This window comes from Nyctereutes procyonoides, unplaced genomic scaffold (genome assembly GCF_905146905.1).
Source record: "Nyctereutes procyonoides isolate TBG_1078 unplaced genomic scaffold, NYPRO_anot_genome, whole genome shotgun sequence".
NCBI classification, from domain to species: Eukaryota; Metazoa; Chordata; class Mammalia; order Carnivora; family Canidae; genus Nyctereutes; species Nyctereutes procyonoides.
In genome coordinates this window covers 24,149,985-24,165,939 of record NW_026575042.1, presented here as the reverse complement: position 1 = coordinate 24,165,939, position 15,955 = coordinate 24,149,985, and the positions used below count along the sequence as shown (strand labels likewise).

The 15,955-nt window shown below is 36.7% G+C and overlaps 1 protein-coding gene across 1 annotated transcript in view; it reads left to right on the top strand.

Annotated features, from left to right (window-relative positions):
• Positions 1-15,955, top strand: part of KCNH8 (potassium voltage-gated channel subfamily H member 8) — a 367,241-nt gene that overhangs the window by 210,529 nt on the left and 140,757 nt on the right. The window contains exons 4-5 of the mRNA XM_055321520.1: positions 8,929-9,056; positions 14,193-14,433. Coding sequence (XP_055177495.1) covers positions 8,929-9,056; positions 14,193-14,433 — 369 coding nt within the window. The remainder of the gene's footprint in view (positions 1-8,928; positions 9,057-14,192; positions 14,434-15,955) is intronic.

Genomic DNA, 15,955 nt, shown 5'->3' with positions numbered 1-15,955 from the left:
AATTATAAATTTAAAAATGTGGAAGTTACAAATTTGTGTCCTTCCTTAACCAGTGTGGTCCAGTTATATATTAGTTCAGAAGAATTCTTCAGTTCAAGGAGTAAACCAGGTCCCAGAGCAATTCACTATGTTTTTCTTCTTTCACTTCTAGTCATTTCTATGTATCAGTAAATATTTTGTTCTGATGCACACCCTTGCCTCACAGTTCAGATGTTAATTCTCACTGTGTCAGATCACCATTGAAACACCAACCTGTTGTATTTATTCTGACCCAGTGATCAGTAGTTAAGCTGCAACACTGCTGATGTAGGTCAGGATCTCTAGGAAGCAGCCCTGAGATGGAGATTGCAGAACATTTATTAGGAAACTCTCTTAGGAACAAAGCTAGAATAAAGGATGAGAAGAGAGGACAGAGCAGAAAGGGCAGTTGAGCAGCAGTGCAGCTGCCATAAGATGTTTTGCTGACTCCCAGGTTCACCATTAGCTAAAACCGGTGCCCTTTGAGTTGGGCAGGAGGACCTCCCATTCCATTCCCATATTGACTGGTTATTGAACCCAAGCTGCTCTGGGAAAGGATCACTTTGGTCCAGGTCACTCTCCATAGCTGGGAGCATTTCCAGAGTGGTCTGAAGACTGAGGTAAGGGTTCTGGGCAGGCACACTCCCAGCAACTACAGACTTAGACCTTTCCATTTTGATTAGGCAACTGGGCAATATAGTGCAGCATGCGCTACAACTCTGCTCCAGAATTACTGACTTTTTTCATTTCCCATCACAGAAGCAAGACTTAATTAGTGGCCAAAGACCATTGCAAACTTTTAGAAAATGATTATATATATATTTAAAATTTATATTTTCCATTTTTTCCCTTAAGTTTTTATTTTAATTTCAGTTTGTTAACATTCAGTGTTGTATTTGTTTCAGAAGTACAATATAGTAATTTAACAGTTCTGTACATTACTCAGTGCTCATCACCCCAAGTGCCCTCCTTAATCCCCATCACCTATTTAACCCATCTCCCCACCCACCTCCCCTCTGGTAACTATCAAATCGTAAAATTCATATTTAATTAACTGAGTTAAAAACTTTTTCTTAATTAGGTAAAGTCCCAGTACCACATCCATTGACAGTCCCACATCCATTAACAGATATTTTCCCTTTTGGCCCTCTTTATTTCTAGGATCTGTGATTATTCCTGTGTTAATTATGTTTAAGATTAGTTTACATAATATGAGGTCAGTAGTATTTAAAAAAAAAAGTCTAGAACAGAATCAAAGAATAAAGTCATCAGAATTTATGGGACACCTGGGTGGCTCAATGTTTGAACGTCTTAACCTTTGGCTCAGGACATGATCCTGGAGTCCCAGGATCGAGTCCCACATCGGGCTCCCTGCATGGAGCCTGCTTCTCCCTCTGCCTATATCTCTGCCTCTCTCTCTTTGTCTCTCATGAATAAATAAATAAAATCTTTAAAACAAATAAAATCATCAGAATTTAAATTATTTCTGGGAGATGGTGTTATGAAAAATATTCACTTCCTGCATTATGCTATTTTACATTTCTAAATTTTGTAAAATGTACATATATTAGTTTCTGATATTCAAGGAACAAATGTTATTACTATATAATTGCAATTGAGTTTATAAAAAAATAAATGAAATAAAAATTTGGAAGAAAATGCAGAAAACCCTTAATAATGAAAACAACCAGCCATTCTTTGTTTTTTAAATTTTCTCTGTATTTTCCCAGTGAAACTTCTAATGTCACTTCATTAAAAATGAGTTTTCCCTGCGTTACTGATAAATTATCTATCAAGTTAAAGATTCCTCCTATTGCATGAATATTACAAAGTTTTCTTTAAAACATAAGAATATTTGTTGTTATATTTTTAAAAATTCGTATTTATTGAGGGACACCCGGGTGGCTCAATTGGTTAAACATCCAACTCCTAATCTCAGCTCAGGTCTTAATCCCATGGTCATGAGTTCAGGCCCTAGGTTGGATTGGACAATGGGTGTGGAGCCTCCTTTTTTTTAATTTTTAAAGATTTTTAAAAGATTTTACGTATTTATCTGAGAGAGTAAGAGGGAGAGAGAGAGAGCACAAACAGAGGAGAGGCAGAGGAAGAGGTAGAAGCAGACTCTCCACTGAGCAGGGAGCCCTACATGGGGCTCAATCATAGGACCCTGGGATCATGACCTGAGCCAACTGAGCCACCTAAGCACTCCAACATTGTTTATTTTTTAAAACGATATATTTTCATTTCCAAAAGTCTGTAAGTTCATTTACTAATTTCTTTTAAAATCAAGAATTATAAAGGACTTAAAAAAAAGATCCACATGATGAAAGTTTGAAATAGATGGAAGGCTTTTTTATGCACATGACTTCTACATTTTGGAATATTTTTGAAAATGTTTTTTGCAGAACAAAATCAATTATGAATGTTCCACAAGCATATGAAAAGAATGGGCATTCTATGTTGAATGGTACCATAGGTATATGTTCAGTAATCATAGATAATAAACACAGATAAATAAATAAATAAATTATATAAATAAAAATAGAAAATAAATAATAAATGACTAAATTTTTCTATAATTTTATTTATTGCCACCGTGACCTACCAATTTTTAAGACAGTTAATTATTTCTCTGCAATTTTGATTTGTAAGATTTCTTTGTGGTTTTTAACAATTTTCTGTTTTCAGCAGTATATAATTCAGAGCATAAAATTTCATGATTTTTTATGGCTTATAATTTTTTAAACAAGAAGGAGCTTTTGTTTTGTTTTGTTTTTAAGCCATCTTAACCCAGAAGTCTCTGCCTTATTATCTAAATGGAAACACATACATGCTCTAATATAAACCAGTATATTATAAAAATATTTTACAGTATAAAAGAGGGGATGTGAGGGGCAGTGGAAAGGAAATGGAGCCTAAAAGTGGCAACTGGGGAGGTGGATGTTCCAATGTGTATCTCTGGTGATGCAAAGGAAAGAGCAAAATGAGAGAAAAAAAAAAGGACAGGAAATGATGCCTATCTAGGATATAGATCCATTCTCATTCAGCAGCATAACACAGATAAGTGAAAACATCTCATAAGAAGCTACTGCTAGTTGTCCATAATCTATGGTGACGTGGAAAGAATGGAAGATCATTAAGGATTCAAGGATTAAGGATTACCTATTAAGGATTCAGGGAAGATCTTTAAGGATTCAAATATGAATCAGTCCACTCATTTTGAATTTGGGCATGTTACAGGATTTCTATGACCTTTCATTTGCTTTGCAATGAATGGAAAAAGTGATGCTTTAAAAGGGGGGATGAAATGAGAACCAAGACAGTGTTCCTAGCCTGATGCCTAGAACATGAGAGTGGCTAAGGGAATATTGCTAATACATAATGTTTTGTTAAGAAGTCCTAACTCACTGGAGTGTAAATGTAAGTTTTAATTTTTTTTCCTGAAAATTATCATTACTTGGTATTGCTCAATAGCTGAAATTGCTTCTTTCATCATATTGGTTATGAACATAGTACCTCCTCTCCTGTGTTGATTATGTGTAGTTTTATAGCACATACATTCCCCTAAACATAAGTCATTTACCTTTCGTGATCTGATGGTGACTTCCAGTTATTTTCTTCCTTTTGTTAGTTCACTACTGTTTTCATTTTTTTTTCTGCTTTAGCACTTATGGTTTATCATTTTAATGTCTCTTGTACATAGACCCCAAATTCTCTTGCATCTCTGTATTTTCTCTATATCTATCTGACAAAGCTGCAAACCCAAAAGGACCAACAATATTTTTATTTTGTCCTAGACACAAGTGGCTGTGAACTGCTGGTATAATACCTAAGTTAGGGAGGATGGGAATCCTCTAAATCTTCTGAATCACTCAAATTTATTTTTAGCAGCCTCAAGTGGGGCAAATTCTCCAACAAATGTATCCCTTTCCTTACTGAGCTTGACAGCCCATCCTCTACAACAAATATTTCAAGCATTCCATCTTGTCTTCAAACTACCAGCTCGTGCTAATTACCCCTCACCCTTAGCATTTGACTGCACCTCCAAAGTCAACAAGAAAGAAAGAAACACAGAAAGGGAAAGGAAAAGAAAGTCCAGGGGAGGAGAGAGAAAGGGAGAAGACAAGAGGGAGGGAAGAAAGAGGAAGAAAGAATTTCTCAGACAGGATCTATTTCATCTTCCTGCCATCAAACCTGTATGTCCACCTTCATGTATATGCCACCAATGTCCTCCTTCCTATAAAAGAAAGTGATGGGATGTCTCTTCCACCTAAGGAGAATCACTCAAAGTGAGGTGTGAAGACACTATGGCCGCTCTTTCTTGAACCATTCTTCTCCCTCAGATTCTCTGACACCACAACTATCCTTTCCCTCCTCTTTGTATTTGTCTTTTTCAAAGTCTTTTTAGCCTCATAGTTGTCCCATTATGTTTTGAAGGGCCTAGATTTTTTCCTGTCACTGTCTTGCAAGATAATTTCATAATCTCTTAAGTGACAAAGCCATGCAACTTTTCTTTCTAAATATATTTTGAATGTGTCAGCTTTGTTCCACTTCTACCGCTGGAGCCTGTATTCAACTGACTTAAAATGGCCACCTGAGTGATTCCTAACGACCTCTGTTGACTCTTTCTAATCAGTTTCCACACTGTAGTTTAATGTGCAATTTTGAAAATTCAAATTTTCTCATGTCATTTGAACACTTTAAACCTTGCTATGGTTTCATGTGCCAGAACTGTTCATTATTCAGAATTCATCCATTATTAATATGACCCTCTCCAGCTTACAACAGAGATTCAACAGGGAACAAAGCTGCCCAGCTAGTGACTCTGTCTCCTCACCTCTTTGTAGCCGAGTGTGGCTAATGTGGGATGAGTAAAAGTGATGGGAGTGACCTCTGGCTCCTATAGGAAGCTTCATGCCCTCTACTTACTTCCTCTTCTCCTCCCCCACAGGAGCTGCCTTGGACTCCGAGATGGGGGCCACTTGTGAAGGATGGCAGAGCTGCTCCACCACTTTAGATTGCTAAACTCTGCTTGTTATAGGAAAGGGAAAGACCCACAATACAGAAGGAGAGAGAGAGAGTTATTTTCTTATTCAAAGAGTTATTTAACCCTAAGCGGTTCCCCAATTAATACTCTTACCATTGCACTTAGAGTAAAAGGCAAAATTCTTAATGGGGCCTGAGAAGCCCTGGGTGATGGGTGATCTTTCTGTTCTGCCTACCTCCTCGTTTCCCCTTTTTCTTATTTTCTTCTCATTCTCTATATGCCAACTCTCCTGGACTTCTTTCAGTTTTTCAGAGATGCTGAACTCTTTCATGCCCAGGGCCCTCACACCTTTCATTTGCTGTCAGCAATGTTCCTCCCTCTGCTACCCCTTGTATTGTCTTATTAACAACTAACTCTTTTCAGATTGTTACCCTAAGTAATTTTTCTTAAGCAATTCATGTCCCCTACCCCCCAGTCTGGCCACCACTCCAAAGAATTGAGTCATCTTCCCACAGCTAAGTGATCCGATACCACTTCAGTCTTGTCCTTTATTTGTTGTGAAATATTTTTTTCTTAAAAAAAAATGCAGTACATATATAATATACATGTAAATTGGTTTCCTGGATCCAATTCTTTTTTTTTTTTTTAAGATTTTGTTTTTTTATTTGAGAGTAGGCAAAACAGCTAGAGCATGAGTGGGAGGGACAGAGGGAGAGAGAATCTGAAGCAGACTCTGCACTGAGTGTGGAGCCTGATGCGGGGCTCAGTCTCATGACCCTGAGATCATGACCTGAGTTGAAACCAAGAGTCACATGTTTAACCAACTGCACTGCTCAGGCACCCACTGGATCTAGTTCTAGCGCACATGTATGTGTGTTGATTATGTGTAGTTTTATAATACATATGTTCCCCTAAACATAGGTTACTTAGTTTTACATGTGTGTGAACATTATAAATAGGTTGCCTTGTTGTCTGTGTTCTATTTCTTGCTTTTGTACTCATTATTATGTTTTTGAGATATTTCTGTGCTAACAGGTGGACACTATTTCATTCATTTTCCATTTATTCCCACATATGTCCGCTAATAGACTTTTAATATTCTATGTCATAACTCTACCACAGTTTGTTTATATATTCTTTTGTTTATGGATATTTGGCCTATTTTGGTTATATGCACAAACACATGTCTATGTTACATATATATGTATATATTTATATGTTTGCATATATGTACAAATTATACCTATTGCTGTCATGAATACTTTGTGTGTGTGTATATATATATATATATATATATATATATTTTTTTTTTAAATAAGTTGCTTCTTAGTCTATTTGTGTTTTTTTTAAGCCAGGAGCCACCAACCCAGGAGAACTTTAAATTCATTTCTCTGCTTTGGAGATTTTATTTTATTTTTATTTATTTATGTATTTTCAGTGTAAAAAGGTTGGTTTTATTAAAGCACAGAGACAACACCTGTGGGCAGAAAGAGCTGCCTCTGCTTGGGAGATTTTAGATCACAGAGGTAAAATGATTTTCAACCTCAATTATGCACAAGGATTAGATTGTAACTAAAACTTTTCGAGGAAAACTTTTTTTCCTGTTAAAGCCAGGACAGATTTTTGTTTTTGTTTTATGTTTCCCTTTGAAGGGCCCTTTTTTAAGACTATAAAATTGCTGTTGTTTTCTTTGGAAGAATCTCAGCTCTTTTTTTTTTATTAATTTTTATTTATGATAGTCACACACACAGAGAGAGGCAGAGACACAGGCAGAGGGAGAAGCAGGCTCCATGTACCAGGAGCCCGACGTGGGATTCGATCCTGGGTCTCCAGGATCACGCCCTGGGCCAAAGGCAGGCGCTAAACTGCTGCGCCACCCAGGGATCCCAGAATCTCAGCTCTTAATTTGATTTCTCCAGTGAGAAAGGAATGGGTTTATTATCTGTCATAAATCTCTAATCTGGTTCCTTTGGTAGTTAGCATTGTAATTCCACCTGGCGTTTTGATACCAATTGATTTAGTATAAGCAGCCTGCTGGCCTTTGCTACCATATTCCTAAAGACATTGTTTTAAACTCTGGCTGTTTTCATATTTAAATATATTTAAATTTACTCCCTGCTGGATTAATGGTTACATTTTCAAATACAGTGTTCAAGAGTTCTGTGTAGACCAAAAAACTTGAACACACAAAAACATGATCTTAACCTTCAACAATACAATGGAATGTGATTGTTCAGCCATGAGTTTCCAAAAATATGCCCCTTTTGGTGTTGTTCTTTGTTTTTAAATTTGTTTTTAGTGATCCAAGCTTATGATGATGTATCATATTTTATCTTAAACGTTCTTTCAAAATAAGAAGCAAAATGTGAAAAATTAAAAAAAACTCCTAGAACATCAGATTACATTTTTGTAGGGAATAAAACACCCCATTTTCTGGTCATTAAAAGCATGCCAGAGTGGAGTGGGAATTGGGTATGTTAAAATCTTTGAAAGACTTGGAGTTCAAGCTTAGATGGGGAGGGACAATGATATGCATTAGTCAAGATTACACTCAAGACCAAACAGTATTCCTGCTAGGTGCTGCGCGTGGGAGGAGTAGGGACTCCAACCAGTCTGGCTTCACATATTGCCTCTACTGCTTACTAGCTCTGTGATAGTATTAGACTTTTCAGTTTTCTCGTCTGCAAATGGAGGATAATAATACTAATCTCACCGGATATTTATGAGGATTAACTGAAATAATAAATAGAACAAGGCCTGGTACACAATAGCTATCAATAATAGTTATATGGCTTCCCCACTCTAGAAACCAAACCACATCATTTTTATGAAACAGAGAAATCAAAGAGGCTTTGTAATACTATAGAGATTGGATGATGAAGCTTAGATAAATAATAGTTTTTAATTTTTATATTTCACAGTCACTGTAATATAGATACAATTTGTTTAGGATGATATTGTATGTTGACTGACTGACCAAATAAAGACTAAATGTTTCTTAATGTTGAATAATATTTTTTTTCTCGTGGACAATAGCCCTTTGGGAAGAAAATAAAATAGCTGGAAATCTACCTAATTTTACTGAAATAGAGTTCCATTTGATTAAAGATTTAAATGTCAAAAATAAAAAAGACATAAAGATGTTGGAAGAGAGCAGGCATAAATTTTTTAATATAATTTTTTAGTGAAGGCAATTTGGCTATGTAGCACATAATGTCTAGACACCACAATGGGTAAAACATTAAATCTGACAAAGTAAAAATTTAAAATTTGTATACTGGATAAATAAAATTCAAAGTGAAGTAACAAAAGGAGAGCATATATCCTATTGGCAGGATATATGACAATTAGTACACAAACAGCTCCTACAAATAAATTTAAAAAAAGCAATGTAACTTTAATATTGGCCAAAATAATATGAATTGACTTTATAGACATAAATACAAATAATGTGCATATTTAGAATGATTTATAAGTTACTTTGATATGAAAAAATATGTAAAGAGTTTTTATTGCAAACTTCCATTTATGCAAAGAAAAAATATATAAATGTTAATATAGTATATATATTAGATATATTTCTAGAAAATAGCAAGAAAAAACATTGGGAGCTGAATTAGGGATATGAATATGGAATAGCAAGAAAATGGGAGTAAGTTTTTTGACTTTTGATTCAATGTTTTTCTGAACTTATACTCCTGTAAGTTTTACTGTAATTTAAAAAATTAATGCAGTTAAGATGATGACAAAATATATAAGTTGTAAGGACTAAAATTAAATATATGTCATTAGGAGGCAGCAGATATTTTTAAGTGTGGAAAAATGTGTCCTATGTGCATTGAAAAGAAACTGTCAAAACTTGACTTTCTTGGGATGAAATGACGCATTCATTGATGCTTAATGAGTTTTATTTTCCCCCCCAGACAAAGCCAAAGGAAGATCAAGAGCAGGCACCCACTTTGACTCAGCCCGGAAACGGAGTCGAGCTGTCCTTTATCACATCTCTGGGCACCTGCAAAGAAGAGAAAAGAACAAATTGAAAATAAATAACGTAGGTGGTATGTGTGCACACTGTGAATGCGAGAACTTCCCCTGGTGCCAATATTTGATTCACTAAAGAAAAGCTCCAATTACTCATTTATTGGCTTTCCTAGATTTTTTTGCACTTTGGATTGTGCTTTCCTATAAAGAATAAACTAGGAAAGGTCAGCCATCATGAGGCAGTGCTTAATAGAAGTGCTTAATCATTGTGCTATCACAGCACAGAGATCAAAGTATTGCCATAGTCAGTACACTATGGTACAAGAGACGCTGTGAATGGGGACATATTGGTTACATTTTATGAACAAGATGAGGCACTAAGTCAAATTACACATTTGTAGTTTGTTGGTTAAAATTTCTCAAATTTAATTTTAGTTCATCTATTTGCACTTTATTTAATTTTACTCAATGCTTTTATCCAGGAGGACCATGAACCAAAGTCATTACTCCTTTTAAAAATTTTCATCGTATACAAAGCAGAGTTGGAAATTTCACACAAAGGAACACTGGAATTGAAATTCTATGCCTTATATCACACAGTTTTGCCAAAAGTTGTACTTTTAGTAAATGAAGTAAATGACGGTAGGGCTACTTTCTGAAACCTGGTACTTATCTGTCAAAAGCCATAGTAAATAACTGTGCTTTAAAAAGGTATCCTCTGCAGAGTTTTACATGTGAAATCTTACAGGATTTCACACTAATTTTATAACTGGTTCTTAGCACTGAAAGATGTCACTAAGAAACCCAGAACTCTACTTGGTTACCGATATTCAGAGAATTTTTCAAATGCTGCTTACATCACTAATGTGCATTGTGGAGTCTTCAGAACATACATCTTTTGGGGTGTGTGACTATGGGACTTGCCAATGACATTAGAAAAAGTCACATCAAACAAGCAGAGCTATTTTGGAATCCATCTAGGATCCAGAAGTTCTGGGGTTAGGGACACAAGGAATTTTTTGGCATCTTATACTTTTTACATAGGAAGCTCCAGATTACATAATACACATGTGTATATATGCATGCACAGTCATGCCTCAGTCATACAGTGTATCCACTTCTCGATAGTGGACAAAGAAAGATTCCTTAACCCAGAAGAGTAGGAGATCTGGCAAGAAGTTCTACAAACCTAATTCTGCTTCATGTGATTTCTTTCTCAAAACCAGAAAGGACCATCACCTGTGGCTGGCTCTAGGACCATCATCCGTGCTGGTGCTGCTGACCTGGTAGCCATCACCATTAACAGTCACACACTGCTTAATTTGGCCTTAGTATAAAGATTTTCTGGGGATACCTGTACCTTGGTGTCACATTGACTTCCTGAGAGCCCAGGGACAGACTTGAAAGAGCACACACCTCTTGATCTATGGATCCTTCCTTCCACTGGTTCCTATTTACATCCCCCTTCAGTTACTAAGCCACCCTTAGTGACATTAAACAAGTTCCAGGAAGAAACAAAGGTAACCACATCTGGGCTTGATTCTATGCAGGTCAACCAACAAAGCACCTAAACAAATATTAGCCAGAGATTCTGAAATGCTGAAAGCTGACACTGTCTTCTACCCTTTAGTTGAAAATCATTTAAACATAGCAAGTATTACTAAGCTTCAAAACGTATTTGCTGAACATGCTGTTTTCCCTCTAGACCCAACAAAGTACAGAACAGTACTTAAAAATCTAATTTAAAAAATCATAATGTTCACTGCTTAGCTGATTTGCTAAATTCCCAGTCATTTAAGAAATAAAAACATGAGGGGGAGCATTAAAATAATACCTAGTAAGTAAGGATGTCTAATAAATAAAGTGACTCTGACAATTTAGATAGTATCTTACTTCTAAAAGCAATGTGTAGAATCAAGACTGGCCCTGTTCACTATCTCTTTTCAAGGAGAACAGAGTAGAATGGCTAAAGACAGCAGGAAGAGAGAAGGAAGAGGAGGAAAAAAATGACCTGGATTGTTTATCGTCTGAGCAATCTGTTTTGGGGGAATTTTGGTTATAACAACATTTACACACACACAAATTCTCAATATTTTTTTTTACAACTCTTTGCTATTTACAAATCCGTTTTATTTACATCATATTATTTGATTTTTACAGCAAGCCAGTACTAGATATGATTTTTGTTAGGTTCATTTTAATAATGGAAAAGGACTCATTCAAGATTTCAAAAGTAGAAGCAAGATGTGGAATGCAGCTGTGAATGGTCTAACTCAAAGCCACTGTGCTTTTGCCCTCTACCTTGCCTTCTCTGATACATTTCTTATGGAATAGGAATATATGATTCATCCACAGGCAAATGAACTCATCAGGTCATTAGAAAGGCTTGAGAATCAGGATGTAACACCTTTTAGTCCTGGTTCTAACTGCCTGGTACATCTTAGAAAAGGTACTTAATTTCTGCTTTCTTTGATTTGTTACTCTATCAAGGACAATGTGATGATGCAAGTGTCTCTAATGCAAGGAAATGTAAAGATCATAAGAGCCTTGGGGCTTCAAAGGAGAGTGCTCTAAATGGCAATATTACCAGCTGCATACTAGTGTGGTCCTGGAAGGCAAGGTGAACAAGCAAAGGCTTTCCTGGGACTTGGTGCAGTGATTATAGAAACATCCTCCCATCTCTTTGCTCATTGGAAAGTTAGTTTCAAAGAAAAGTTACAAAACTGGTTTAGGAAACAGTTACCTTAGTTAGGCTTTGGCTTTAATTTATAATTCATAGAGGTTACACAGCTAAAACACTATTGGTACTAAAGAATATGCTTTGAAGTTAATAAATAATATATAACTAAAATTGAGAATAGTTGGTTACATTTTTCCTTAGGCAAACCCCATGTTTCAGGGTTATAAATAATCTTTTTCCCCAACTTGCTAAAAGCATACTTTCCAATTATAAGAAATTTTTTTCCATTCAAAATATTTTTGATAAAACTTTACAAATCTAGTTGTGGGAGAAGAGAAGCATCCATTTTTTTACTCAGGTGAATATGTCACAATGTGCAGGATTTGGGATGAAAATCCCTTCACAATTTAAGCCTAATCTGAGGTATAATGAATTCTTAGTATCTTTTAAAATAATTTTAAGGAATATGTTTTAAGTACCCTATAAAAATAAAATAGTGTGATTTATTTTCTGACCTGTGGAGATAAATAATATATTGCTGACTTTTTGCTTCAGCATCACTAATGCTTCATGTAATCGGCATAATCCAAAGAAAATACTTCCTGAGTTTTCCCAATCCTCATTCCTAGAGCTGGCATCTCCCTCAAACAAGGTGAAGTTTTAATCTCTTTAAAATGATAGGAAACAACTTACTCAGAGAGAAATTGAGGTATTCCCCCATTCTCTGTTAATGTTTTATATTTGAAAAAAAAAATATATGAGAATCCATCATGTCCTTCTTTAAACAGAAGTACTTATCAACCTTCAGGTGATTAATACCAACCCTAACTCTCTCTTCTCCTATGTACCTGCCTAAACTTTAAATGAGAAGCCCAACAGGTAAACTTTGTTCTCCTCTTCCCAGTTTTATGCCAAAACCCACCCTTTAAACTTGTTTCTGGAAACCAGAGAATGAGGTAAAAGAGGCTGGTCAGGTATCAGGGAATTGAATGGAACTTAGATGCAATGGCAGATGGGTATCAAAGAACCATCTGGAAGTAGTGAAACAGTCCCTCACCATGAAATCCTGGCATTATGAGGCGCCTGTGTGGGTCGAGTGGGAATATTAACAGGAAGTAGAAATGTGTTGGAAATGCCTACCAAAGAGAAATGTAAGATAAAGGGTGCATTACTATTAAGGTAGCAAAAATATTTGGTCACTAACAGTTACCACTAAAAAGTTAGGTATTACTGACCTTTCTTGAGTCCTCAAATAGCTTAGGAATCCCTGAACATTCCACATCAATTTGCCCTTTCCTTAATGTCTGAAACAAGACAACATACTGTGACCTGCAAGTAACACATATTCCAAAACTTTTAACTGTTCACTTCATTCAACTTAACTTTCGAATTTAGGTTTCCATTACTGATCTCGTATTTGTCATTAATTGAGGTCAAAGCAAGGTCTACAAGTATCTGGTCATAGGCTTGTCGAATTTCCACACATGTTATTTTTGGGCCTTCCTTTGCCTTATAGCAATAAGAATTGTTCATCAATTTGGACTGCTTTCAAAGTGAAGTGCTTTTGCAGCTATGAAATTCCAGCTATTCTTCTGCATTTCATTGGCTGCAGTGAACACTGCCTTTCTCATCCTATGACTTGAATAATTGTTAAGCAACCATTTCTTACTTTGCTATCTTAACAAGGGCTAGCTAGTGTCAGGATGAATCCATGCCAATCAAGGGTATGAGATATGGGTTCCCAACTTGAAACTTCACCGACAATTACAACGCAAAATGCAAGTAGTTAGCACAACCTGGTTATATTTTGGAAGAAATGTAAATTCCTGTTAACCATAGAATGTTGATCATATATCTTTATCCTTTCTGGGAAAAAAAAAATGGTAACTTGATTATTATTAGAAGAATTTCAGGGATCCCTGGGTGGCGCAGCGGTTTGGCGCCTGCCTTTGGCCCAGGGCACGATCCTGGAGACCCGGGATCGAGTCCCACGTTGGGCTCCCGGTGCATGGAGCCTGCTTCTCCCTCTGCCTGTGTCTCTGCCTCTCTCTCTCTGTATGACTATCGTAAATAAATAAAAAAAATTAAAAAAAAGAAGAATTTCAGTCATTTATACCCTTTAGGTAGTGTCATCTCAAAACTACAAGTATAAGGAATGTCCCCGTGACAATAGGAATATAAATGTATCTTTGTGTTTCCAGTGTGTATAGGATTATACTTGTAACTGTGGATGTTCATAGGCAACATTTTAGGAAATGATCTTTTTGTTCTTAATGAACAAAGTCTAGATTATTCACTTAACATTCATGAATAATCCTGTGTATTTCTGTTATTTATAACAAAGCTCTCTGCTCAATTTTAGTATACACATCTCTACTTTTTGCATCACCAACTTCTAAAAGTCACTTGTAAATACATTGGCCTTGTGTGGATGAATGATCCTCCTCACAGAAGTGTGTTTAAGGCTGTGTGATCCTTGCTTCTAATGTTGTGTCTCCCTTCTCTCCTTTTTGTCTTTATCCACAGAATGTTTTTGTAGATAAACCAGCATTTCCGGAGTATAAAGTTTCTGATGCAAAAAAGTCCAAATTCATACTTTTGCATTTTAGCACTTTTAAAGCTGGCTGGGACTGGCTTATTCTGTTGGCGACGTTTTATGTTGCCGTGACCGTACCTTACAACGTTTGCTTTATTGGCAACGATGACCTGTCCACGACTCGGAGCACAACAGTCAGTGACATTGCAGTGGAGATTCTTTTTATTATAGGTAAGAACCAACGGCTGCTTTCCTAGAAGATTTGCATAAAGGAAGTAAGTGTGTTCCAGATTATTCTGACATGAATTTGAACTAAGATCCATTTGCATGGGCATGACTAAACCTCTGATGCAAATTTTGGAGAAGCACATATTTGGATTTCTGAAAATTGCCTCTTCCAGCTTTCTCACTGTTCCTTTAGTCAAACAGATCTAAGCCCATGTTTTGTGTTTCTATCCTTGTTTTGTCAAAAATAGACTAAAAAAGACTATTTTGTTGGTACTCTCACATCCATCATGATCTTAATTGCACAGGGTCAGAGATGGGGTTTGACAAGAACCCATCAGTGGTCTGATAATGGGCCAGTCTTGGGCATGATTCTCCATATCCTTCCATGCCTTTTTGGCATGTTGGTGGTTGTTGCCATAGGTGGCCTGGTTGCAGAATCAAAGGATTACATAAGCCTTACGGTCAATCAGGAGAAGAGGGAGTATCTGATTTTAACTTAAAAAGAGGCCCCATGGGATGCTTGCTAAGAATGTTTATCTCTAGAATATTGGGAGCCTCAGGTGAAGCCATCTGTGCTCCACTCTTATAAGCCTCTTCCTATCTCCCTGTCCCTTAAATCTTCATATGTTTAGACCAAATCCTAGCTCTTTCTTGTTCGTTCTAAGACAGATCCTTTATCTCCACTAAGGCTTAGATTGGCTCCCTGTAGGGATCCCTGGGTGGCGCAGCAGTTTGGCGCCTGCCTTTGGCCCAGGGCGCGATCCTGGAGATCCGGGATCGAATCCCACATCGGGCTCCCGGTGCATGGAGCCTGCTTCACCCTCTGCCTATGTCTCTGCCTCTCTCTCTTTCTCTCTCTGTGACTATCATAAATAAATAAAAATTAAAAAAAAAAAGATTGGCTCCCTGTAGAGGGGATGTTCGTGGGTGTGTGGGTGTGTATGTGTGGTTTTGTTTTGTTTCGTTTCATTTTAATTCACAGGAAATTGGGAAGATAGTACAGAAATGTCCCTTGTCCCTTTCACTCATCCCTGTGGCGTTCTTGACTATCATTGGTAACCTGATACCTGCTTCTTTACATGGTTGGTCATGGTTATATAGGGCAACATCCTCCTTGTAAAGATGAAAAAATGTTTGGAAAATATTTCCAAGCAGGTAGGCGAACACAGGAATGAGAAATGGATCTTAAAGTTCAACAGAAGAAAATAAATGAGCCAGATCAAACCCTTATTTCAGTGGTGGTGGTACTTTTTTCTCTGTGGAGCTGGTAAAGCTTTGGGGCCAGAGTGAATTCTCTAAATGAATGTTAGCACATTTTCTCTGGATGAGTTTGTATGCTCTTGGTATGGCTTTGGCACCACTATTACCATTGCATTTACTGAGAACCCCCTCAAAGCTATGTTAGGACCCCTGCTCCCACCCCAAAAGTGGTGGCTGTAGTATGAATAGACCACTAGATGGCAATGTTATCTACCTGGGTAGCTTGGCAAAACTATAAAGTCAAGGAAATATATTTTAATTTTTT